The 26199-nt window shown below is 40.0% G+C and overlaps 1 protein-coding gene across 1 annotated transcript in view; it reads left to right on the forward strand.

Moving 5' to 3' along the window:
• ME1 (malic enzyme 1) overlaps positions 1 to 26199 on the forward strand; it is a 159973-nt gene that overhangs the window by 12931 nt on the left and 120843 nt on the right. The window contains exon 2 of the mRNA XM_026038409.1: positions 24882 to 25015. Coding sequence (XP_025894194.1) covers positions 24882 to 25015 — 134 coding nt within the window. The remainder of the gene's footprint in view (positions 1 to 24881; positions 25016 to 26199) is intronic.

A 26199-nucleotide genomic window follows, 5' to 3' on the forward strand; every position in this document is an offset into this window, starting at 1 on the left:
CCGTGTGGCTGTCTAATGTATATTCCCTTCCTCCTGCCTGACTGAGTGACACCAGCAGTAACCCTGCGTACCATCTGAAATGAGATACCTGCTTTGGTGCCGACCTCAGGTGGGGTTTGGCCCAACCGGCTGCTCAAAACAGGAGGTGCTGCGAGATCAGACCAGGTCGCCTGCGGCCGCGTTCAGTCAGGCCCTGCAAACCCCTGAGGGCAGGGACTGCACAGCCTCCGTGGCRTCCTGGTAGGGGCTTAGCTGTGCTCGTGGGGAGAAATTATCCCTTATATCCACTGGGAATATCTCATGTTTCATCCTAYGCCCATTGTTTTTAGTTTTCCTGAACACTACTGCCAAGCAGAGCCCCTGCTTGGTTCATCCAGCATCTGTAGGTCGACTCTGACGCTCTCCAGTAATTTTCTGGATTGCTTGCTTCCTGCCGTGTTGCACTGCCAGCACATGCCGAGGAGATTAAGGTCCACCAGAAGAACTTTTTCGAGTGTTTTACTTTCTCATCCTGATCTTTAACAGCCTCTGACCACTGTGACCTTACCTGGTGCCTCACTGGTCCAGACCTATAAGCTCTGAATCTGCCTGTTATCTGTCACATACAGCTGTGTACATTTGAGTTCCTCCTTCAGACACTGGGCATCTTTCCTGTCTGTCATTCCTGAAGTTCCTGCACCTCTGCACCATGGAAGTGCTGTCATATGAGCTGTCCCACCAAGCCTCAGGCATCCCAGCAATAGTGCAGTTCTGTGRTTGCATACAGAGCTCCAGTTCCTCCAGCTTTCTTCCCAGGCGGTGTGCATTTATGTRCATACATTTGAGGCAGGCCCCTTTCCGCCGCTTTATCATTCCTGAAAGAGGCAGGCCCCTTTTCCCTGTTTTATCATTCCTGAAGTCTCTCGTGTTCCTGCCAGCCTGCAGCCTTTGCTCTCCCCCCTGCCCACCGCTTCTGCAGTTAGCTGTGGGCTGTAGTCTGCCTCCTCTGATGTTCCTAGGTTAAAGCTCTCCTCACAAAGTAGCAATAGAAATACCCTTTAGGCACAGTCAGAGGCAATATTTGTCTTWGTTTCATTTGCATGGTAGGTATTAGTTGGAACAAATTTGCTAATTGCATATAGGAAAATGTGGGMTGTTGTTTGATTCTCCTTTCGTGTCAGTTTAGGAAGACACAGCCAAGAGCACCAGTCCAACAAAAATTATGAATAATGTTATGGGAAAGTCCTAGAACTGTGAGTGGGAGTTAGCTGTGGCAATACCAAGATATTTCCAGAAGAAGCACTAAATAAAATGATCCTTGGGGATAAGATTCCTCAGTTGAGTCAACTGGCTCTCAGGAAATGAGTGTTAAGACTTTTCCAAGCTTCTGGAAGATGTGATTTGAGGAGCAGAAGGTTCGGTCCGTGTTATTGCTGATGTACAGTGTGACAAGGACAGTTTGCAAGCTGGCTGTTGCTGTTGTCAGGGTGCACAACAGTCCAAGATTTCCRTTTGTTACTCAGCTACCCATTTATATTTTCCACATACAAAAACAAGTAAAACACATGGGAGGAAGTATCTGTGTATACATAGCACAATTTTTGTCAAACTCATAATTCTATTGCATACAAGTTTCTTGTCAATATTGTATGAGTAGACTATTATATGAACGAGAAGGTCTKGTGTCTGTGATCTCGCTGCTGCTTATCTCTGTAATTTTCCACACTTGGTAAGGAGAGCAGAATGCAGCTAGAACAGGAAAAGGTTTCCTTGAGACCTTGGGAAGTATTTAGACAGACCAATGGAAGTTCTTCCTCTTCAGCACTGTGCTGTTTGCATCAGCAGCTGCCACAGCAAAAGCTCTTGCAGAACTCCATAGTTGTGATCCTATCCCAGTTCTTTTTGATCTAAAAAAAAGACCTGAACTGCTTCTAAAACTTAATTATTAATATTAATTTCAAAGAATTCTAATAATTATTAAGTGCACAAACTCAGCAGTGCTAAAGAAATGTACTTCTCAGGATAGGAGTCTTCTGGATGGGCCCATATAGCAAATTAGCTGTAACTTTTTCTTTTTTCCTCATTCCCCGGTTTTTATTTTCCTTATTCTGGTTCAGGTCTCAGACTTTAGCACACACAAACTCAAGTGGAAGCCACAATCTAAGTGTGCTGCAGGTTCTGGATGCCCTAATCATCTGGGAAAGGTAATTTTATCAGGGGGTCATATAGAAAGCGAGGCATAGATACAGGATACTGCAGCTCGTATGAATGGGAAGTAATTGAAACCGTTTCAGTTTACACTTCTTCTGAGTCCTTTGTAATTCCTTATGACTGCACAATTCACAATAACTTAATCATATTATACTTGCTATGTAGCACATCAGTGCAAATGTAGCAAGTGCCCCCTTCAGAAAGACGTGACATTTTCCCCTTGTGCATTCTGCTCCAGGGAGAAGCGGAGCACTTGCCCTGCCCCCTGCTCCAGGTGCAGTCCTGAAATTGCCACTCCAGCCTCTTTCACCCTAACTGGAGTAACGCACTTACCTAGCTGTGCAAATTGTCATCTGCGGACAGAGGCSTTAGCTATTTTACTTGCCAAGGCGTTAACCATTTTGCTTGCACGCTCTTGTGACAACGAAATGAGAGAACTTCACCTATAAATAAATAATATTACTGAGATTAGATCCATGCTAAAAGGCATGTAGCTCTTGCATGGGGTGGCTTGTCACTCCCTTGAAGGTGCAYTGAGGTAGAAATGTGCTTGCTATAGAATGTGTAGTGAAAAGGTATAAAGGCAGACATTTGGAGCAGCCTGTGTGCAACAGGCTTTTGTGGCTTTTGTGGCTTTTCCCTTTACAAAGAGAAGAGGGAATGCTGCGTGCAGCGCTATATTGGAGCCTGAGGGCGCAGGGCTGGCTTGGAGGCGGGTGGTGCCGGCAGAGCAGACCTCCCCATTCTCTTTCAGTGTTAACAAAGGCAGAGTGGGCAGTTTTTCTGTTTCCTCCCTGATGGTATTTTGGGTGTATTATGTGTATTAAACCCCTAGCAAGCATATTTTCAGCTTTCTTATTTCTTACCTAATCACAYGGAATTCTCAGGTCGGTATGGTTTTGTGTTTAGTCCAGTCATATTTGGAAGAAGTAAAAGTGCTTTTAATGGAGCAGGTGACACAGTCACAAAGTTTAATGATGAAATTCCTGTGGCTGTTACTACTGTCCTGTACCTGTAGCTGTGTGATGTTTTAATAAGGTGCTGTATTACATGAGGAATTAAACAGGATAATTTAGCTGTCCACCTTTATGCTGGGAAGCAGTAGTAGCACGTTATAAAGTCACTTTTCATGTTGCTTGGTGCTGTTTCGGATGCGAGCGACTACATCCCAAACTCAGGCTCCTGAGGGGCAGACCTCCCAGCGTCGCCCATTTCTCTGCCCAGGGTGTTTCTTGGTGTAGCTCRTGGGGCCAGCAGATAAAGGCATCAGTTAAGTGCCCTGGTTCCCCTGCTTTGAAAGGAATTTTCAGCTCCTCTCCTTTAGATATTTTTTGCCTATATGTTGAAGGCATGAAACCTGTAAGTTAATAGTTGATTGGAGGCTGTTTTGGAAGAGTGAGAATCAAGAGTAAAGAACCAGGTTGTTACTAAAGCTTGAATTTTTCCAGATCCGGCTTGCATGTAGACAGGTTGCTGCTTGGGCTCAAGTGCTGGGGATCACTTCTTAGATGGCACATAGAGGCCTTCTAGCTGTTGGTACCTGAAAGCTCAAGCTTAACCACAGTCTGAGTAGGGTTCTTCCCCCTACTGTGAAAAATATATGTTTTACCAACAGAATGTTTATGCTTTTACTGACCCTCACTGAGGACTTAAAAGATGCTGCAATATCCACATGCTTCTCTAGGTTATTTTACTGAGAAATATTTGAGCATGAGAATTGAAATCCCCTCCCAATATGTATCTTGAAAAGGCTGGGCTTCTAGATTTTGTTTTTGAATTGCCAAATAGTGTAACTGCATAAACACACTAGAAATAATAGAGGAAAAAAATCTGTCTCTGATTGTCTGTRCTGTGCTGAAACAAAAAATCTCGCTGGTACTATAAATATTTCTGTGATCTAACTTAGAAACAATAATAACTGTGTTTAGGACAGTCCAGAAAAGAGATGACTATCTTTCAGCCATTAGTCATTCCCATAATGCCAAGGATAAAATGAGATTGTTAATTAGAGAAAACGGGTCAGATTAATCTTCCCGCCTTTCATAGGCTTGTCTAAAAGTTTCCCATGGATCACCAGCAGATGCTACTACAAAAAATGATTATAAAATGAACATGTTCAGTTCAAGTAAAACCCGAATAGCTGCCACAGGACAATATCAGTGGGTCTGTTGTTTTTGTTGTTGCTTTTGTTATTTGCTTCTTGAACAGYGAAACAATTGAGCTGTTAGATTCTGCCCAGAAAAATGATGCAATTAGAAGGGGAGGCATTTGTTAGAGCCCCTTATTCATTCTCTGAAATGAAAATGTGAAAATAAATACTYCCAACTGGCTTTGCACAAATATTTCTACATCGTTTTCACTTGTCTGCSCTTTTGGAGAATTGTTGCCAACTGATCTTTTCAGTTTCTAAAAACTTGTATTAAAGAGAAAAAGAAAGTGGGATTGAGAAGGCCRGTCAGTGACCACAGGGAACTAGAGATGGAAGGAAAGGGCACATAAAACCCAGGGAAGAGGAGAGAAAATCTGTGTAACAATCAAAGTGGGAAGTGCCTACAAAGAAGAAAAAATGAACATATTCCTTCTCTCATGCTTCTTATTAGAGAAAATAAAGAGTAGAAATCTAGGCTGGGGAGACTACAGGAATTTCAGGAGACTGAAGGAACCCTCAACATGCRAAATAAAATGGAGAGCAGAATCAAGAGGCTCTATTCCAAGACGGACTGTCWAGATTTGTTTTTCTAAAGATAAAATTACAATTAGTCTGAATATTATTTTGTTGTGGGTGGAGAAGAACAGGCAATCTTATCTTCTAGTGATAGAAACTGCAAACCACAGCAAGTTTAAAGGGCTACCAAATGAAAAAAAAAGGTTATCCTAGGGGATGATCTTGGGTCCTGTTCTCACGTTGCACCATGGGGCCGTACTTTACATGTGCCGTGTCCTGACTTCAAACGGTGGGAGAGGAGATGGAGGAGCAAGGCCTAGAGGTGTTTTTTCTAATATATAAAATTCAAGTTTTCCATTCCAGTGGGAAGTGGCGCAAAGCTGTTTTTCATTCGATTAATGGAAGTTTGTGGTTAAAATGTAACAGGCTGAATGCTTGCGCATCTTTATTAATGAGCTGTATCCTGGGACAGACTGTACTCTCAGCAAGCTTGGGGACTATATGTTAGACAGCAGGCTGCTGTTCACGGTGACCTAGAAAGACTGGAAAAAACGGGCTGACAAGAACTTCATGAAGAAATTTCCTGCATTTCAGGTAGAATAACCCCATGCAGCAGCACRGATGAGGCAACAAGTGGAGAGAAGGTCTGGGGGGACCTTACTGCTGTTTGCAAGTACCCACCTGGAGAACGCAGACGAGATGAACGTTCATGGAGATAGAATAAGAGACAAGGGACGCAGGTTGGAGCAGAGGAAATCCCAAATGGGTGTCAGGAAAGAAAAGGGGAGCACAAGGATGGTCAAACACYGGGAGAGATTGTCTGGGGACGTGTGGAATCTCCATCCTGGGAGATTCCATATAGGTGCATGGTTAGGACTGCCATGGATGAACACAATAAGATGAAGGAATATATCCCAGTTATTCTTTGGGTAATATGGATGCCTGTAGCACCAGACATCTGAGCAGCTGGCCACTTAAAAGTATCTTATATTGGCCAGGGATTTTTTTGGCATCCAATTCTGAAGGAAGCTCAAGATTTATTTTGGCCATTTCTTCTGTTTAGAAGGAAAAAGAACAAAACCCAAACAACAAAAACCAGTCTAGACCTGTGCTTTCTCTAGTGATATTTATCTATCCAACATTGCTAAACTAAGCAGATATTATCCGTCTGACATCACAGAAGCCGCTACTTGGTTGTCTGAGGAGGACAGGCAAGGGCAGGGGGCTTTTATAATCTAGAAAGCAGGTTTTTATCCAAGCCAAATGCAAAACTATTTATGCAATAGACCAAACCATTTCTAAAACAAAGCCAAAGCTCCAATCAGACATCTAAAAATAATAAATAACTGCAAAGCTGGTGGAAACCAAAAAGCAGAAAGAAACAAGCAGCACTTTTTTAACTAAATAAACAAACATTGGCCATAAAGTGCCTTTTACAATACCCACAGTGTCATCTTTGTCTGAGGAAGAGTTTGCAGCAGGATACTTGATTTCCTAGGTAAATGTTTTGCTTTGGTGGGTGAGGAGGTGTGCTGGAGTCTTTGGGCTTTTGTTGTTGGCCTGTTGCCAGTGCTCGTGTTTTCTCATGCAGTGTTCACCTAGAGCAAACAAGCAATAGATTTACTTCTGAAAGATTCTATGATAGAGAATTTCTTTTAGTAAAAGATAAGTTGTCTGTTCTTCTGAATAAACAGATTTTCTTAATAGTGTAACTGATAACAAAGAACGAAAAAGCCTTCAAGTGTGACATAGCCAAGAGTGCCCGATCAACTGGGAATGAAAATAGGAAGAGCAAGGAAAACTGTGCCAGCCAGGAAACAGGTTTTGATGTCCTACTTTTAACTCCCACATCTTGACTGTGTCTGACCTATTTCAGGCATGGTAGATGCTCGGTACCATGGGTAATAATCCAAACAAAACATTCAGGGCTTTATTACTTTGCAGTCTAAGAAAAATGCATTTTTTTCTTTTCTTTGTAAGAGAAGATGTTTTGTTTGGCATATTACATAAGCCTGGGGAAGAGGTTATCTATTTCATCAAGAATGTATCTCTGTATGTAACAGGATAAAGGTGTGGGGTTGGTGCATGCAAATCCATATTTTTCTCATTAGCCGTGTTTACTGGGTTTGCATGGGTACCCTTCATAGCTCTCCTATTATGGAATACACAAGGAAGCCCTAAGGGCTGCTCAGCAACTTCTCCTGCGTGTGGGAGAGAAGTGAATAATAGGAGGCAGGTTTTTTATAGAGGATCTCCCCCCAGTAGTACTAATAATAGGCTTGTTTAAGCCGACAGACAAATAGTTGTGATTCAGTGGAGTAATTCAAAAGTTCCAGCATTGAGGCATGGGAGGCTGGGAGATGCTTTGGCACATGGAGGACACGTTCCAAGTGTCTGCTTTGGTTAGACACTGTCACAATTACTTGAAGTTTGGGGGGTGTGAATCCATCTGAAAGCCAAACAGGATTCAAGGTTCATCGCTGTGAGCTTTCAACGGGATAGTGCAACCCATGAGAATTGTTCCCGAGGTAGCTTTTCAGAAAGCAGTTTGTCACTTTTGCCAAGTTTAGTATTTAGCATCTGAGGTGCTGCCTTTGGGGTCTGGAGTGAGCAGCTTTGCTCAGTGGTGCCAGCAGAGAGGGAATCGCCGCACCGCTGCGTCACTGCCTTGCGACTCAGAGTCACTGTGAGAAGGGTGCACATAAATGTAAGTGGAAATTTGTGAATGCTTGTTCTGTCAAGATGCACGAAAACCCCTCCAAGATGCTGATACRGGGGAATTTAAGGCTTCAAACGTGATTCCAGGTGGGAGTGGGCAAGGAACGTGGCCAAGTCCAGTTCCAGGTCCAGTGAGTGCCACTGCTAAGTGCACTCAGTGCAGCAGCTTGTCCAGCACGTCACTGGAAAGTCCTGCCTCCTTCTCCCTGCAGCGCCCATCGCCTCCGCTGCTGAGGCTCCCTATCCCTATCCTAGGGACCCTAGAAAATAAATCCTGTTACTTTTGCACTTGCTTAGCTGGCTTTTCATTCTCCAGCTAAAGGCGTCTGCTAGAGCCTTCTGCTGAAGCCTTCTGCTTAACTTTTCCACTTCCATTGCTTTCAGTTGCATCACTTTGCTTTAGTTCTGCACTCTTTCTTCGCTACTGCTTTCTTGCAGCGCTCTTTTGGCAGCCTCCAACAACTCCATACTCTGTCTTTTCTGCTTCTTTTTTGCTCCTAGAAAAGCCAGCAGCTTCTCTTGGCTCCTGTCAGAGGAAAATAGACATAGCTAACCTGGACCTGTGGCCCCAGCAAGGCTRGTGACTTTGCAGTAATTTTGCAGTATTAAAGCTTGCTTCCTGTGAGCAGTGAGAAGTGGTTTTTTACCATAAGGAAACCAGTTTTTCTCATGAATCTTGGAAGTGGATCCTAAAGTTCAATCTATGTAAATCACRTTTTCTACTAGAAAAAATAAATGCAGTTGCAAAACTTTGCATATTATAGCTTAGACATATGGTGGTGTTTTGAGTGCCAGTCCTGATGGAGGAAATCTGTTCCTGCAAGGATTCCTTTGCTGTGCTGAGAGGCTGAACGTTGCTGCTTCCGTACAGTGCCAGGGGCTTCTCTGAGGTGACCCTTTTGACGACCAAGAGCCACGTTTCCCCCTCTAGAAAATACCTGTGCTAACTTGTTCTCACTCTCATTTCACGCAGCAGAAAGTATTGGATTTGGCTAAACAGTCAGGAACGCTGCTGAAATGACAAAGATGTTTTGTTTGCTTTCAAGTTCCAGGGACCTACCYATCAGAAATTAATTATGAATATCTCAGGGCTCCTACAGCTTTATGTGAAGCAGTCTGTATAGCAATATTATGTGCTGTGTATGTATGTGTTGTATTTTGCACTGTGCAATAATATGTGCTGCCTTGTTTTTGTTTCTTTCCTATTTCCCTTTCTCCTGTCCTCGAAGGCAGTGCAGATCCTTATCAGGGCAACATGTACATGAGTAYGTTAAAGGACAAGACCGATACATTTGAAGGTTATCTGCTACCAGGAAATAAGTTATATTTTCAAATAAAGGTAGAACTACTGCAGCTAACAAAACAAAATCCCCAGTGGCAACCTCGACTACCTTAGGTACAGAGTAGTTTTGTATTTGGCTTTCCTGATCTTCACCAGCYGTAACGAAGATGAAGTCCTTTAGGTCCTTCAGCCACAAGGCAGCTTGCTGGGATTCGCAGCAGCAGCAGCTCAGTTTTGGCAGTATCCAACATCCAAACTGGTTTAGGAAGAGCAGCAAGCGGCCGTGCCTTTTATGCCAAACAGCCAAGCAGTTCTGCACAGCAGTGTCCAGAGAGGCCACATGCACCGAAGGAGGGGTTCTCATGGACTGCTGTGGAGGTTAAGAAAGAAGTGATGCTTGATGAGGTACTACAGCCATGTCGTAGATTTTAGCTAGCACTTTCATGGAGAAACTTGCTTTTTTATCTGGCCCTCTTTATTTGTGGTCCTTTTTGCATGTTTTCATCTTCTCCCAGCAAAGAGAATATGCCATTTGAACCTTAGTAACTAATAAAATAAGTTTAGTGTACTGATTTATAATATGAATATTAAAAAACAAATAGAACACAAGTGTCCTTGTGAGTTTGTTCCTCTACGGGATTCAGTGTCAGGTTTTGCTCGAAGATGAATTAGTTTTGATGTTCCTGGTATGATTCAAGTTGCTACGAATCACTGAAGTGCTTCAAGCAGTAGATAGACTTATAGTTAACTGATTATGAAACAGATGAAACTTCATGATCCTTCCGTAGCCTGAGTAGATCTCTCACTGTTGCCTGAAAAGTGCTGCAAATTAAGCTTGATTTAGTAAGACTTTTGATTTTTGATTTGCTTTTGATGGGCCTATCTCTTTTGCAGACCATTCAAATAAAAAGAAAAGATCTATCAGAGTTTTTCTGTGACTCTTTTCACTTTGATCTCTTTCATACATATATCCTGCACTAAGCAGATAAAACAGCCTGCATTTTAGCAAAGGCAGAGCTGTATGAATCCCTTAACTATACCTGTTTTGAAAGGAATGATTCTCATAAGTAAAAATTTTCCTTTGATCAGACTTTTTCCATATTGGCAGCTTGCCCCAGCAGTTTGCTTTCTCTCCATACCCTAGTTAAAGGGTAGTTTTAAGCAATAATGTCAGCACTTGGGTTAAAATTCTGGCTTATTGTATCTCTTCTTTTGACTTTACATTCTAAAAGCTTACCCTAGTAAATTTGGTTCTAATTCTTTTTCTTCTGTGTTAGCTATAGACTGATGGAATCTTAACACAAATTAGTATTCAGCCGAGCAAAATTCAGAGTAACTGACTGCTTAGAGAAGATGTATAAGTATTAATTGTGTAAATATTGACTGTATGACAGATTTATGTGCATTCTTCTCACACTTAACTGCTGTTATCTGATGCCAGTGATTCTAGCAGTGAGGATGGCTACTGAGGAACCGAGTGCCCTGAATGCTGCAGAAATCAAAGGGGAAAAAACGACCCTGCCATCAAGCAAAGCTACAATAGGTTCCGTGTACAACGTTGTTTCATTAATACAAATTCAAATTGGAATTAATTTTTATCATTTGTGTCATACAAATAATACAAATTAATTCAAATGCATGACAGAGAAACCTATTATATCCAACAAAAGTATGTTGAAATAGCTGTATTCAGCTGAAAAATGGATAATACTCTATTATTACATAGCTACCATAACTGACAGACAATGTATATAAAGAAAAGAAAAATATTGAGTCAACATGCAATTTTTCTCACTGTTGGTATCTCTGTCAGTGAAGCATGGAAATGTGGTATCAACTGCTTAAGAAAATAAAATGCAGAGTTTTGTTATATTTATGTTGGCCATATGTGTATTTATAGTGAAGAATTTCTTGCTCCATATCCAGATTGTTTCATTAGTGAATGCTTTGAATTATGCATGGTAAGAATCCTGTCAAGCCCTTCATAATGCACATTTTCAGAGGCACTAAGGATGGGTCTGTCATCTGAAGGAATTTTTCTTTTTTATATTTATAGTCAAGTCTTTCTTATCTTTTTTAAGAGTTTGTGTTCTTGACTATATTGGCTGTCTGCTTCTACACTTGTACTATAGTCTAGTTTGTAAGGGAAAAAAAGTGGTAAGGTGACCCCCAAAGACCCCCAAAAGACCCCCCAAATTTGTACAGCTCTCAAGGATTAAATATTTTGCGAAGAGTTACTACAATTTAATGTTTGCAGTTTTGGGTTATGTGATACTATATTTAAGAAGAGAGAAATCAATGTCGGCCTAAGGCTGGTCCAGAAATAATTGGTTGGGTTGAGCCTGGAGTTGGTTCTGCAGGTGTGAAGGCCTGGCTGGTTGCTTTGATTTGGGATGTCAAGTGTAGTATAAGTTAATTGTGTTAGTAGAACTGTTTAATGCTATAGTTGCATATGACACGTATATACACATATAGTCTTTCCAAGAACATWCAGTGTATCATCAGAGCTGGCCCTCATTATTCTGTGTCTCAGTTACAAGTTTTGTTCCTCTCTCCACAGGTGCAGTACAAAGCCCTTTCAGGTGGGGGAGGCCTGGGAAGGAGAGCAGGAGAGCTTGCTCTTCAGAACAGCAGCATTAGTGAATTCTGGGGACGCTTAATGGGGACACGACACAAGTTGGTGGTTGGTGACCCACCAAGGAGAGGTCTGAAACGGCAAACCCACATTGGTATCTTGTGAGCTTGCCGGGACTGGCAAATAGGCAGTGACAGTAAGGGCAACAAATCTGTGCTCCRGGTGGTTCCTTTGGAGTGTAGGACACTTTGGGTACCTGCGAGCTGTTCCCTCTTGCTCCTGGTCTGCATGACTTCCTTGCAGGCTGGTTACATTTGTGGGATAGTTGATGTTATGSTGAGGCTTATACAATAAATCAGTTGCACATAAAATTTTATTAGTTTGTGGTGTTTGATATTAGCCCTGGAGCCTGCCATTTCTGCTCATGAAATGCATAGCATAGATAWGTCCAGAAGAAAAAAAATCTCCCTATTCCTAGGATTTTGCCCGTGGTTAATGTTTCATATAAGGGAAATTCCAGTGGGAAAAAGTCTATGTTGTACCCAGTCCATTCCTGTTCAATACATAAACTAGTAAAATAAGTCATCTGGATTATATAGAAAACAGATCTTTAAGAATCTGGATACCAGTTTGATGAGACTTTTATAGAAATTCAGGTTATAAAATATGTGTTTGGATAATAAAAGTAAAATAAACGTGTATTGGCACTACACAATATTTTTACTGCGAAACTCAAATTTATTTGAATAAAAACTGTCAAACTTTGCTTAGGAATTTGGCACTGGGTATGTTGGGAAGGTTCTTCAACTGAGTCTTAGATCAGTTGTTGACCATAAATAATTTTGGCTGTGATTCTGCTCACAGATCAAGACACCTAAACCTTRGTATATGGAAAAGGACCATAGATGGTTAGTCACAGTGCAGATTATCATGCTACCTTAGGTCCTCCAAGGGACCTGAGAAGTCTGCTTGTAGCTGTCATACATGACACAGGACCTGTGCTTTTATGCAGCAGTGGCATCCAGACAGGGTATTCTAGGACATCTCAAATGTRTTGAGCCATTGTACCCTACATACCTGTACTTGAAGGTGAGCTAAATCTGTCTTTAGGCCCAAATGATTTTTACTTTCTTGTTTTCCACTGCCTGCAATGGGAACTTAGATATCTAGATCATCTGCAGACACTTATATTTAGGCATCTGAAGCTGGGAGCTGAATCTCACCACTAATAACTTCATCAGCTATGCAGAAGAAAACTGCCAGAAATATTTGCTGCTGCTTGTAACATCTCAAAGCTTCCCTCTGTACCAAGGGCAGCATAACTGAGTCATCTGGATTGAATGGTGTGTTGTACTTGCTCAACTAGTGCTTTGCATTATAGCTGACTGTAAACTCTATATGTGAAAGCTRAAGGGAGCTGAGAAATTCATCTGCAAGAGCTCTGTTCTGTGGTGAAGGCAACGGAGGCAGTTATCACCCCTGCTGATAAATACTGGATAGAAATAGGCATATTTCTGTACTAAACACCAATGAGAACGTTACTGGAACACAGAGGAATCTACAGTTAACACTTTTTCAAGCCAAAAAAAAAAAAAAGGAGCTTAGTCTAAATAGCAAAAAGGAAGTTCATATAACTCGACATGACCTTCTTCACTAGGAAAGACTTCTGAAATGGCTGAGCGGTATCTCTGGGCTGACTGAAATAAGCTGCCTCCAGGCAGTCAGCTGGAGGTTTGGTCACTGGCAGTTTTACTAAATATTCCATGCTTTTTTGTTATTGAGTTACCATTTAGAAACTTCTTTGTCCTTTTTTTTTTGTACATACACTTCTCAATAACAAAAATGCATTATAAAGGAGACAAAATTTTAGAAATTTATAAGGTTTAAATGAATGCCAAAACCTAAATTGATGTTTAAATAAGATTCACCATAAGCCAAAGCCGCTGCACACTGGAAATGAGAATGAATTTGCTCAAGGAAGAAGGGAATTTACTCAAAGAAGAAGATATATTTGGATAGATAAAGCCTTAGCTTCAATATTCTTAGAATATACAAAAAAAGTACCAAAAAAAAAGTATGTGTAACAAATGGATCTGGTTCATGCAAACTTAAAATGAGCATGTGCTTAATTTTAGCCACATGAACAGTTAGGTACATCAACCTTTATACAAAGTCCTCACTTATGTAAATATAAGAATGTATGTAAGTCACAGTGGTTAAAGCTGTATGTCTTTTATTTGCTGTGCTTATTTACTTCTTGCTGTGTTGCATTTCTTGCTTTAAATGGTTAAAACAAAGGCATCAATTCCCTGAGTGCTCAAGGAGCTTTTAACAGATATAAGGYTATAGTTTGATGGGATCTTTAGGACTTTACAGCTTAACTACATTATGTAATGGGCACARGTATACAGTAAAGGTAAAACTTATCTGAGAATAAGATGTTTAAATGTACGTRTCTGCATTTATTCTAGGTATCTAAACTCCTGTATGGTCAAAGGAGCTAATGACAGACAGCAAGTGGCTGGTCAGCTGMATTTCTGAATGGAGGTCTAGTCAGGAAGTTGATGACTGGAGATGAAGTGTATATGTGTGTATATAGACACCTAACTTCAGATGTTAAGCTCAAACTGATTCCCACCCCAAAATGTAAATTTCTGTGGGTAGGTCTTACCATGACCAGAATTTTTTTTACAGTAATGCTGGAATGGAACTATCCCTGGAAAGAAACCACACACAGGAGAGGAAGAAGAGGTGCAGAGGCTTACTTAGCTTGAACGACCCATTACAAAGTCCGATATCCCTGTTTTGTTCATGTGTACTACATGTGAACTGTAGGAGAGTCTACCTCTACCTTATTCTAAGAAGTTAGTTTCAATTTAGTTCATTCAGAACCAGGTAAAATGAGTGGAAATAGGCAATACCTCAAGATAATTATGTTTTATATTATATGTAATATATAGTGGGCATATATATTGATAATATTATATTATTAGATTGACATTTTTATGGTTTATACCAATACTATTTGTGGTGCCTTGCTGAACTCAYCTTCCCTCTACGCCACCTGTCCTGTGTCCTGTGGTTCACCCTAGTCCCAGCTGAAGAGCTGGAAGGGATGGGGCTGCTTGTGCAGCGTCCCTGCTCAGGCACAGGATTGGGGAGGTCTGGATCATGGTCAGCAATTCCCATCTCTCCTGCTAGAAGCCTTCCTATTCCATTCACTGCTGCTCAAGAAATGAATTGCACCTTAATCCTAGTCACAGGTGAATATGAAGAGTTTGACTGTGCAATATTTCTGTAGCAGTTAGGTTATTTTTCTTGAGCCAAGCTCATGGTACCTCATTATTTTGGTGGATTTTGATGCTAATCAAGGAATTGAAAAATCAGGTGAGGAAAATAAATATTGGATGGAATWACCTCCTTAAAAATACCTTTCTGTCAAAGGCAGCTGCTTTTGAGTAGTTCTTTTATTAAAGTCTGTGCATCTGAATTCAGATTTGACTGGGAAACTCATATCAGATTTTGGAGGGATATTTTGTTGTACTGTTTGCCACAAAAAGAAACTATTATATGTTACCTGCTAAAAAGAATGGTTAAAGCCTGGTTAGAAATTGACTTACTGAAAATAAATGCTACCAAATACAGAATTTGCAAGCATAAAACCACTTTATATTGCATCCAAAAAAAGAAGATTTAAGTTAGTTCTTAAGTTAGTTTCTGTTAATTCTTGCTGGGTCACTTGTATAGAACTACATCTGAAACGCTTAGTTAGCCTCTTTAAAAGCAAATGCTGTATGGTGCTACACATGGCTGTATCATTCAAAAGACTTGTGGATGATGAATTGTGGTAATATAAATCCTTGCTGATTTATTATTTATTGGTTGTTAGTAGTCATCTCAATTTACATTTCATCATAGTCCAGCAAAGAGAAAGGGGTACCTCACAGAGTCTGTCTTGAAAGTCCTTCTCCGTAGACCTGAGAGAGAGCCCAGAGCATCAGTCTAGAGTAGGAACATCACTAATAGACACAGCAAGGCACTGTGCTAAACGTTAGTAATCTGTCTATCATCTCACTAGTGTCAGCACGTTTCAGTGGCCTCGATCTGCAGGTCAAATCTTGTTAGTTCTTCAGACTGACCATCCTCCTCTTACCCCATCAATGCAACAGGGAGMGGCTGCTGTTGTCCGTATGGTTGGTGCAGCTCCAAGTGTGCAGGAGCCCTTACAATGCACTGATCTTCCTGCTTTAGTACCATGCTGACAGTAGCGATGGTGGGGAATTTCAAGGAAAAAAAGTCTACCCAGGGTGAAATGGGGGAAGAAGAAAAGCATATAAGTCAGATTTACACTGTGGCAGCAACTGCAAAGCAGTATATAAAATATGCTAGTCTGTCTGTGTGGAAACCAAACAAACCTGCAAGTCTGCACCTTCTTTGCAGTAATTCTGCAGAAATATGCCATCTGCTATTTATTTTTATTCCCTTCCATTTGAGCTGCATATTTTAGTCTATTTTTCTTTAGATTTTATCTTTTTTACTATTGTAGTACTAGAAGAGAAAGCCCTTCATATTACAATTGCCTTCTACCTTACATAGAGCAGTTTTATGTTACAGTATTTAAAAAACTTATTTATTTATCATGATGATGAAGAGAAACGCGTTGCTTAGTCTGGTCAGAAGCACAGAATACAGTAGCTGGTAATTAGTTTAGTCTCTGAAAGGCAACAGTAAAATCTGCTAAGCATATCAGGTTTATCAAATCCTCGCAGGATTTCATGGATTACTAACCTGTATTTGGATAAGTAGATTTTTTAAACAGATGGATTTTTTGGCACTCATGGAAATTCCTCCTCTGCCTACATGGGAATCTTGACTGAATCTCAAATAATATATTATTTTGCAAATGTAAATATTGCATATTGGAGAATGCATACTTCGAGACTGTGCTATGCTCTATTTATAAAATAATTAAATTTCGAGAACTTGTATTTGACATTTTCATTTGGAATCATTCTGGTTGGCCGTATGTCAGATGCCAGCTGATATTATGCCTAGCTAAATTCCCTTTAGAAATGGAGACTCCATATTAGTTTACTCCCGTGATAGCACTGCAAGTGTCCGTCACCATAGCTCTACCAGCACTGCCTCACACCATCCTCTGTACAAATGATTTATTTCTTAAGTAGAATAAGAATTTCAAATATGGTCTGGTAAAACTTAGCAAAGGCTTTATTAAAAGGAAAAAAATTACTAATGTGTGTTAAATTTTAGTTCTAGTTAATCTAAATTACACTTCCAAGCATATAACTGTACACTGATACATCTACAGAAGAAAGATTATATTAGTAAGGTGGTAATTAACAAGATTAATTATGGTACCATTGATTAGGTGATTAGAGCTTCTGGTTCTAAGTGGTCTGCAAACGGTGTTTTTGACCTATAATATAGGTACTCTATGTTGATAATTGGCATCTGTCCTAAGAACGTAGCCAATTTAAAAGCAATGTCACGAATGGCCCTTGTCTCCTCCTGGCCTACTTCCAGCAGCCAGAGCTTTCATAGGTTGGCATTGCTCCATCTCAGGGGATAGAAATCCCTAAGGCAGCTCTAAACTAATCAAAGTGGTTTAGAACTAGGCAGGGACCAAAAAAAAAAAAAAAAAAAGCTGAATATTTATTCAGCTTCTCTGGGTCTGCAGTCTGAACTGAGTTTCATGTTGCTGTGTTTGGTCTTGCCTGCAGCAAGCCAGGGCACTGCCACAGGTCGGTCTACACTGTTGTAAATTGTCTTGACAGGGGATCGACTTGAGAGACACACAAGTCACAGGGAATATTTCCTAGACTCTTGCAGTGAAATATAAATAATATTATTTACTATATTTAATATATATAAATATTCAAAATTATTATCAAAAGCTATTTAAAAACTTGTATTAATGAAGCAGTTATTATTAGTAGAACCTAGTTGGTGCTGTGAAAAGCAGGTTCCCGCTCAAGTAGTGCCCTCAGCTCTCCCCTCTCATGTTTGTTTTTGTAGACCTGCCTAGGCCTGAGTCCTGCAGCTCGTTGATGTGGGTGTGCGCAGGTGGCCTGGTACAGATGGGGCAATTTTGGGTGTCCAGAGCTTGTCAGTAAAACTGCTGTGCTCTGTGGACCTTAGGAGTTCTCTGGAGACTTCACTCATTCCCTCTCAGCACTTATTTTTGCTTTCTGTGTCCTGGTAACCCTTTACCCACAGTCACAGGGATCTAGAAAGGCACCTTCCCTTCCCCTCACACTGAAGGGCCTGTTAGGAGAACGTTACATGGGTGGCATGGCAAAAGGTAGGGGAAAGAAAATCATTAACAACTGGAGCTGATTCCARAACCTAATTGCAATGCAGCAGAATTTGCGCAAATGTCCCTGAGCATCTTTATTATCCTGAGTTGCAGGTGCTGTAGATATGCTATAGGGGTCTATGGGGTTGGGAGGCAGAAGGCTGCAGATTTCTGTCCCCTTTTATCTTGTTATAGTCTGTAGATCACCTTATGGCTTTAAATTTATGTTAAACCTGCTTTTAAGATACCTGGCTGTGACTGAAAGCATGCAAGATATGTGTTCTGCACTGCACTGGATTGTTCTTTAGTACTTTTTTGTTGTTGTTTTGTTTTTTAATAAAGATACATGTGTGTGTGTGTATATATATATACACATAAATTATAATGAGAGCGCTTTATCTTGCATATAAATACTTAGTATCTTCTTGCAGGCTCACTCCCAATCTTCATTATGTCTCAGCATGCTACATATTTTTATATATTATCATCTTGATGACTTCAGTTTATTATTATCTGCTGTTTGTGTAATACAATCATCACAAAGTGAGAAGAGTTTATGCAACTCAATGGCTTTTGATTTTGTGTCCGTAAAAGAAAGCAAATATATACAGTAACTCTCCTAAAATACTTTTCCTAGCTTACTTTCAGATACTTGTTTACAGCAGATGAAGGGAAGAATGAAAGCGCCGTGACGTGTTTGTTCTCATGTGCAGGCCTGAGTCATGCTGTATGCGGGCACTGTTACCAGCTCGCTGCGGGGCTGCCAAGTTGCCCACACATTCCCATGAGGAATTTGCCAAGAGAAGTCTGCTCTCCTCCTGGCCATCTGCATTTGTTTTGAGTCAGAAGGCCCTGAGTGTGTTTATTAGCTTCTGTGTTTATTCATGCATTATTTGTTGGAAGCTGCTTGTGACTTTTGTTTCAGTTTCCCCTTGTGACTACTTTTTTTTTTTTTCCTTAAGTTTGCAGTTTGAAAATCGTATTCACTTAGAATTGGGCTGCTTCTGGCCTTTCAGCTTTCCGTGAAACCTGAAGAAATTGTACGTGCAAAATGCTGCAGCAGAGATGCTTTGACTATTATGAAAAATAACTATGAAATTCTAAATATTCAATGTCAGAATATAGCTTTTTAACTTAGTTAAAAGCTGCATTTTAAAAACTGTACAAAGCAAAGCCTGGACCCTCTGGCATTTTACAGGTGAACCTAGTACAATTTCTTCTTTTTCTTTTTTTGTTTTGTTTTGTATGGCCAATGCTGTGTTCATCAACTTTAGCTTTCTTTTTTTTTCCCATTTTTCTCTTTTTTTTTTTTCTCTTTCTTTTTCTCATTTTTTTCTCATTTACCGTCAATATACTTAGAGTATCACAAGTGCTGATGGGTGCCTGTGCCCAAGTGCTCTTCCAAAAGAGCACAGATGCTCTCCTGCCAAATAAGCAAATGGAATATTAACCATTGATTTATGTGCAGATTTTTAAAATCTTAATCTGTAATGCATAACACAGGGCTAACCAGTGTTCCCAGCTAATGCACAAATCGAAATCTGAGGTGCCTGTTGGGGGAAGGCAGATGCATTTTTGAAAGGTAGCAGTTCTGCTTCGCTAGTGACCCTTTTGCTTGCAGGCAAAAGACACTGCTTAGACACTGCTTTACAAATGGTGACAAATTTTTGCATCTGAAAAATGGAGCTAATCTGTGTGGGTTGTCAGAGGACTGCAACAGAAAGTTTATATTTTCATATTCAGCATTCATCCCTCAACTTCCCGCTGCACATCTGCAACRTGTAGCTTCTTCTCGGCTGATCATGTTTATCCCTCTCATTTTGCAAATGCATCTTGCAGATGCATTTCTCATCTCTTGCCCCTGACTTCATGGGGACCATTTAAAAGGATTATGTTTATTATCCAAATTCGAATCATTCTGAATTTTCTTTATCAAACTGGATTCTGCTGTTCAAGCTCTTCTTTTACACATGTATATATGTAACACATTTATTTATTTATTTTTGCAATAAATCATTCCTCAAAATAAATGAAGATCTCACAGTTAATGTCATTTGACAGTTTTGGGGCCATTTTTTTCCTGAAGTTCAAAAGATGACCCTCAATAACAGAAAAGTGTGAGTTTGTAGTATTAAAAAGATGACTTTGTCTCCTCATCTACAGGAGTACTTTGCAACCAGACAGGTATAAAGTGCTGTCCAGGAAAGAGGTGTTCCTTGAGATACCCGTGTAAGAATTGCCTGTGCTTGTAATCTTTTGCAGCAGTCCTGACAGGACTTAATCATACTTACTTGTATTTACAGCATACATTGTATACATTACTATACATTGTGCTGATTTTTCCACATAAGAGTTGTTTCTTAAGATAAAGAAAATTGTTTTTTGCTTTTGGCTTGGATTCCTCACTATCTAGAACAGTAGTATGAGAAGCCAAAATTACTAAAGGCAGAAAGTTCAACAGTAGAAGATTTGCTTGGAAACAACTACATATACCCCAAAGCTCATGTTTTCCTAACAGCTGCATCTACCTCTTAGTTTAAGACAGTTGTGCTGAATTTTTTATGGAAACAATCTTGTGCAAAAATGGTGTGACCAGTCCAGGATGGTGTGGAACTGGAATTGAGTAATAATGCTGCGATCTGGGAAATCGTGAGGAAAGAATGCTGTGTTCCAGCAACTGGAGAATATATTTTTTTTGCCTTGTTTTCTTTTCCATTTTTGAAGGGGTACAAAATTGCAGGGTGATTCTATGAGATTATTTGCTCAAAGAATTGATTCCAATCTTCACCAGAGTGGTATTTCAGGCAGCTGCAGGATTTTCTGCACGCGTCGCCTGCCGGAGCACTTCCCTGCCTCTTGGAGAACGCGCGGAGTTGCCAGCCCTTCCAGAAAGGGCCTTCCCGGGGTGGCCGAGCGCCAGCTCTCCTCCTGCCAACCCCAGCAGCAGATGTTGTGAACAGCTGAGTCGCTCACATTTGGGTGGCTCCTGCAAGATGTAGTTCACCACTTAATCTCCATAATGAGTTATTTAGTGAGAAGGGTTTTTACATTTGATGGACTATAAGACGATGGTGAATCTGCTTATCTGCTCTTGCCCAAATATGTCAGCACCTGTGGTTTTTCTCCAGTAGCATTTGTCTTAGATCAGCCATACATGGCGGAAAGCTGTAATGGTTCAGATGGACATTTTTTTTGCTGTAGAATATATAGTGTTATAGATATATGTCCTTGCTATGCATTTATACCTTCCACTTCCTTTCTTTCTCCCCCTCATGCTTAGATCCATTCTTCTCAGATATGTATGTTGGTACTCGAGTTTGAATGTTGGTATTGCTGGTTGTCTCCTGAGTCCCAGGGGTGACTTGAAGTCTTATTGGACTTAGTCTTCTGTCAGGGCTGTGAGAAACGTCACCAAGTCTGAGAACCTTGGAAGTGAACGTGGTTTCTTATTCAAAGAGAGCACCCTGTGTGCAGCGTTGGGACATACCTGCAGCCAAGCTGGCAGATGGAGAGAGGGTTTTTACCTCCAGATGAAGGGTGGGATCTTTGATTCATTCCTGCTTTTTACACAAGGCCTAGATTTTTTTTTTTTTAATGGGATCTTGGTCTGTTAGAACCAAACAAGGTAAGATCTTTAAAGAAATGGAAGGAGGATCTCTGGAATTAACCTTATTTGGGGTTGGTCTGGTTACACTTGGCGATGCTGAAGGTCATTAGTGCATAGTGATCTGAGGCAACCCTTGAAACATTTGAATGTGTTTTCTGTCTTTTCAAGCAGTGTCTCAGAACTCAGTTAAAAAACAGTGCAAAAAGAAGGACACAAAATAATGTTGGGCTGCTCATTCTGCTTCATGACTCTTCAGTAATGCAACTCAACAAAAGGCTTGATGTACGAGTAATAGCAATGAAATGACCATGTAATGGAGGCTTGTGGGGAGAGAGGGTAGAGGCTGCACACATGATAAACTGTAGCTGAAAGCTGAGCTGATGAACTGGTATAAGGACARATATTGAAAGAATACAGATAAAAATGTGTGGAGATACACATCACTGCCACGAATAAGTAACTTCACATTGTTACAGATGGAGAGAGGAATTTCCAATTAAATGTATTTGCAGTGAATTGAACTTCCTGAAAATGAAAAAGAGAAAACCAGACYTGGTGAGTTTTCTGTACAAGGCATGACAGGAGTTGTCTCAAGGTTTTGGGAAAGGGAGGGAGATAGGTGTTGAAGAGTGACTTGCAGCTTTACCAAAAGGCTCAAAGACCTGCAAGCCCTTGTTTTGGAGACTTGCAAATCACAGTTTGTCTAATGTCTGTGATGTATAACTTTGAAGGAATAATCAATGAAGAAAAAATGAATTAAGCAAAGTCCCAAATAGGTGAGTAAAATAGCAAGCCTCTTAATCTTTGAAATGGTTACACTGCTGTTTTTCTTGGACAACTTATTTGTAAGACGGAGTGCAAAACAGAAATCTCCCTACCTTTTGCTACAGTTGAGGTCCCCTTTAGATGGCTGTGCCACCCAGGTGTGCACAGCCTGGGAGCCGGTAAACCAAGCTGAACCGAGAGCCCTCTCTGCTGGGCAACTGCGAAACAACACTGCAGATATTAAAAAAAAAAAAAGTAATAATAAATCTGGGAGAGGAAGGAGAGGATGAAAAAGTAGTGTGAGACATCTGCCACTTAGACCATAGGCCTTCCATCGGGCAGCTCTTGCTGGTATAAGCAGCTGAAACAGCCTGTGCCTATTGCATTAAAATGGATTTCTCCTTTTTGTTAAATCATTGTGCAACAGGTTTCAATGATGGCATTTTTTTATGAGCATGTGTAGCACCTGAGAAAAGGAAGGAGCTAATATCCTCTCTTTGCAATTAAAAAAAAATTAAAAATATCTATGCCAAAGAGAAGAGCATTAAGTAAGTAAAAAATTCTTAAAACCCTGTAGAGCATACCAGTTATATATGGCTTTTGTATTTTTGTAGTCCTGCCCAAAAGAAATTAACACTTACTGCAGGAACTGTAGCAACATGTGGAAAATATGCTACTCCAAGACAAAGCTATTTCTAAAAAAGACATTTGGCAAAATGTCTTAACTTCCACGKGTCTTTTTTTTAATGCATATTTTTCCAATAAAAGGGTAAATCCTGTAGTAATAATTAAAGTCTATATCTTATTCCGGAAGTGAAGGGAAAACCCAGACTTCTAAAATATCTTATTGCAGACTATTTCATTAATAGAAATGGGGGAAAAGGAGAGGAAGGGAATAACTGTATTGCTGCTTTGTTGCTGACCCTGATAGCTCTGCTTGTGTTGTTGTCCAAACTCCAGCCATTTGGAACTGGTGCTGAATCGTGTGTGTGCATGCGTGTGTGCACGTGCATCTTTGAGCACAACTCCTCTGTGTTTGGCTTTAGCCATAGAGGGTCTMTTGAAAATGGAGGAATGGGCTTTGAATAAACTGCCAGGAAGCGCTGCCCTGTGCTTCAGCCATYCGAAATAGAATGGGAGATAAAGACACTCAATGGCATTTAGGAGCACCGAAAATCCATGCAAGGTCAAGGAAAGTTTGTGTACACTTCTGAAAGGGGTTGCGTACACTTTGGAAATGCTGCTTGTATGGAAAAGTACAGCAAAGCAAGCACTGATCTTTATGAAACTTGACTTCACTCCAGTCTTTGTATGGGAGGAGCATGTTCAATAGACTGAGATTTGTTGGATGTTCAGTAAAGTTTATCTTTAATTTTTTCTGTTCCTGGGGTCATCATTTCAGTGAAGGGTGCCAATTTTGTTAATGGTATTTTAGTGCAGATAGTGTGGTAGATTGTCTTCTTTATTATTTATTTTTTCAAGGGGCAATGACTTATGAGTATAAATAAATATTTTTTTTTCACACTTTACCAAGAAACTACATGTATGCATACAAATACATACAAACGCTGCTTATCCTGTGGTACATTAACTTTTGAATATTTGTAAGCGAGATGCTAAACGTGTTACAAGTACATTACTTCTTAGGTATTTTTGTGTTAACCTCAAGATGCTTGCAGAATTGTCAATACCAATTCTGGAATGAGAATGTAATATTCAGCCTGTGGAGTCGCTAGCTAGTGTTTATGGTTTAAACCAAATGCCTAAATATGGCAGCTCAATATGCAAAAGAAACGAGTGACATTCATTTCTATACCCTAAAACTGTGAGATTTGATTTCATCTATCAGTCCTGACTGGCGCTGGTTGTTATAGGAAAGTCAAAACTTCCAACAGTTTGAATGCGTGATATGAGTGTAAAAAGTACTAAACACATGATAACTATTTATTACTGTTTTCTATGACAGCTTGAAGAACTTTGGAAGATGCTTCAAATGGGCAGACCTCTTCAAAAACAACTAGAGACAGTCTAGAGACTAGAGACTAGACAGTCTCTAGCAGTCAGCAAGTTAAAGCAACAGTGTTAAGTGTTTTACAGCCAGCCCCAGAATATACTAAATGCTCTTGAACTTCTTTCTGGGTGCTAAAAAGAAATCGAGTGAGTCTGCACAGAGATTTATCTTGGCATAAGTAAAGGTGAATTTGCAAAACAAAGCAAGCTTGAACCCGAGTTCAAGTTCACTCTGGGCAGGTTTCTGCTGATTGACTTCACAAGGGCTGGCTTAGGAGGCCCTTTGTATAAAGGCACCACAGCTCCATTRAAATTCACAGGAGCCACTGAGAGAAGCAAGATCACAAAATATTTCCAGATATTAAAAGGATGTTGTTTACAATCTAACTGAGTATTTTCAATGCTTCATGTTTATAAGACAGCCGAAGAAATGAGTGTTTGAAACCTGTAGAATATTCACTGTTGTTTCAGAGCCCCTGGGCTGCTGCTGTCCTCTTCAATTGTGTCTTCATAGACTTTGCAGGGAATCGTGTTGCAGTGTTGGAAGCTCTTAACTCATTCTGTGCTGGGATGGAATTACTGCRCTGTACAGGGCAGTTCCAGTATAACTTGTTTAAAAACTCTTCCTCAAATCATTGCATAATTGATAATTTTGTTTGCTATTAAATGATTTTTAATATTGGCTTTACCTGTGCCGTTTTTTTCTGCAAAATATTCTTGAAAATTATACCATTCCTTTTTTTTTTTTTACAGGGCATGGCTTTTACCTTGGAGGAGAGGCAACAGTTGAATATCCATGGATTATTGCCACCTTGCTTTCTCAGTCAAGATGTCCAGGTTTACACTATTCTGCAGAATTTTGAAAGGCTGACATCTGACTTAGACAGGTAAACTACTGATAAGAAGATTTATTATACTTCCCAARTCATGAGTCACTTTTCCACCACCCTGGTGGTAGTTCAAAGGAAATTTTCATTTTTTATTAAGCTGTGGTAGTTAAGGATTGGTAAATGTCAGGGTAAGTATATAATCTACATTTCAGTTCTTGTTTTTATAGAATGCTTTCTTCTAAAATTCAACAATTTTAAATTGTAACATTCCAGTGCTGTTCACACAAATGTTTTTTTTAATAGCTAGATGATAGAAAGCCCAGTGGAAGCAAACTAACAAGTTWATGTGCTTTATCTGTAGATACAGATAATTATAAAAATATATAAAATATTATAACGACAGATTTTTTTAAAGGAAAAATGTTTAAGAGAGCTTTTATTTTTTAACAATATCCATATGTATTTTGCTGTCCTGTAGCATTGTTCTAAGCATTAAATAAGGTACAGAATGAGAATATGTTCCTTTAAGGTTTGTTCCTGTTGTCTTGTTTTACTTCCTTGTGTGCTGCCTTGTTACCTATATCATCATATATTGCAAATAGCTTTTAGATAACTCTCTGATGGTGCTTCTGTAATAGTTATTTTCGGAGGCAGAACACTGTGGAGACAGCCTTCAGTGTGAGCAAGAGCTCATTTACTGTAGCCTCTTTTCTAGACGAGCAGCTTTTACGCCCAGAGTGTTTTCGTCTGACTTCTTGCATGGAGCAAGGCAAACTCTCAGCAAGACACCAGCTGTGACAGCTGCTTTATCTTAACAGAAACCTTTCTCTGTGCTTCTCTGTGCTTCCATCCCTCCATCCCAGCCCCTCTTTCACTCTGTCTTGAAGTGGTCCACTCATGAGGACAGATTGTTGCTTCACAGGACAACACATTTAAGACTCTAAGACTGTTTAAATTGTTTGTTTCTACCAGAATTGCTGTATTTTCTATTCACCTGTAAGCCCAAAGCAAAAACTGAAAAAAAAAAAAAGAAAAGAAAAGAAAAAGCCTTTAGTACTGTTGTCCTAGTTCTTTCTTTCTTTTGCACCTTAACTAGCAAAGACCTGTTGCACCTAGTTCTCAGCACAGGAGAAGAGCACTTGCAATTCCCAAAGCAAGATATTGAAAATTGCAGATTTAAGTAGGTGGAATTTAAGAGGAGAGTAGCAGTATTCCCAAATCTTACTTCTTTGCTTTTCTGC

Source organism: Nothoprocta perdicaria, unplaced genomic scaffold, assembly GCF_003342845.1.
Source record: "Nothoprocta perdicaria isolate Ctin4 unplaced genomic scaffold, notPer1 scaffold_21, whole genome shotgun sequence".
NCBI classification, from domain to species: Eukaryota; Metazoa; Chordata; class Aves; order Tinamiformes; family Tinamidae; genus Nothoprocta; species Nothoprocta perdicaria.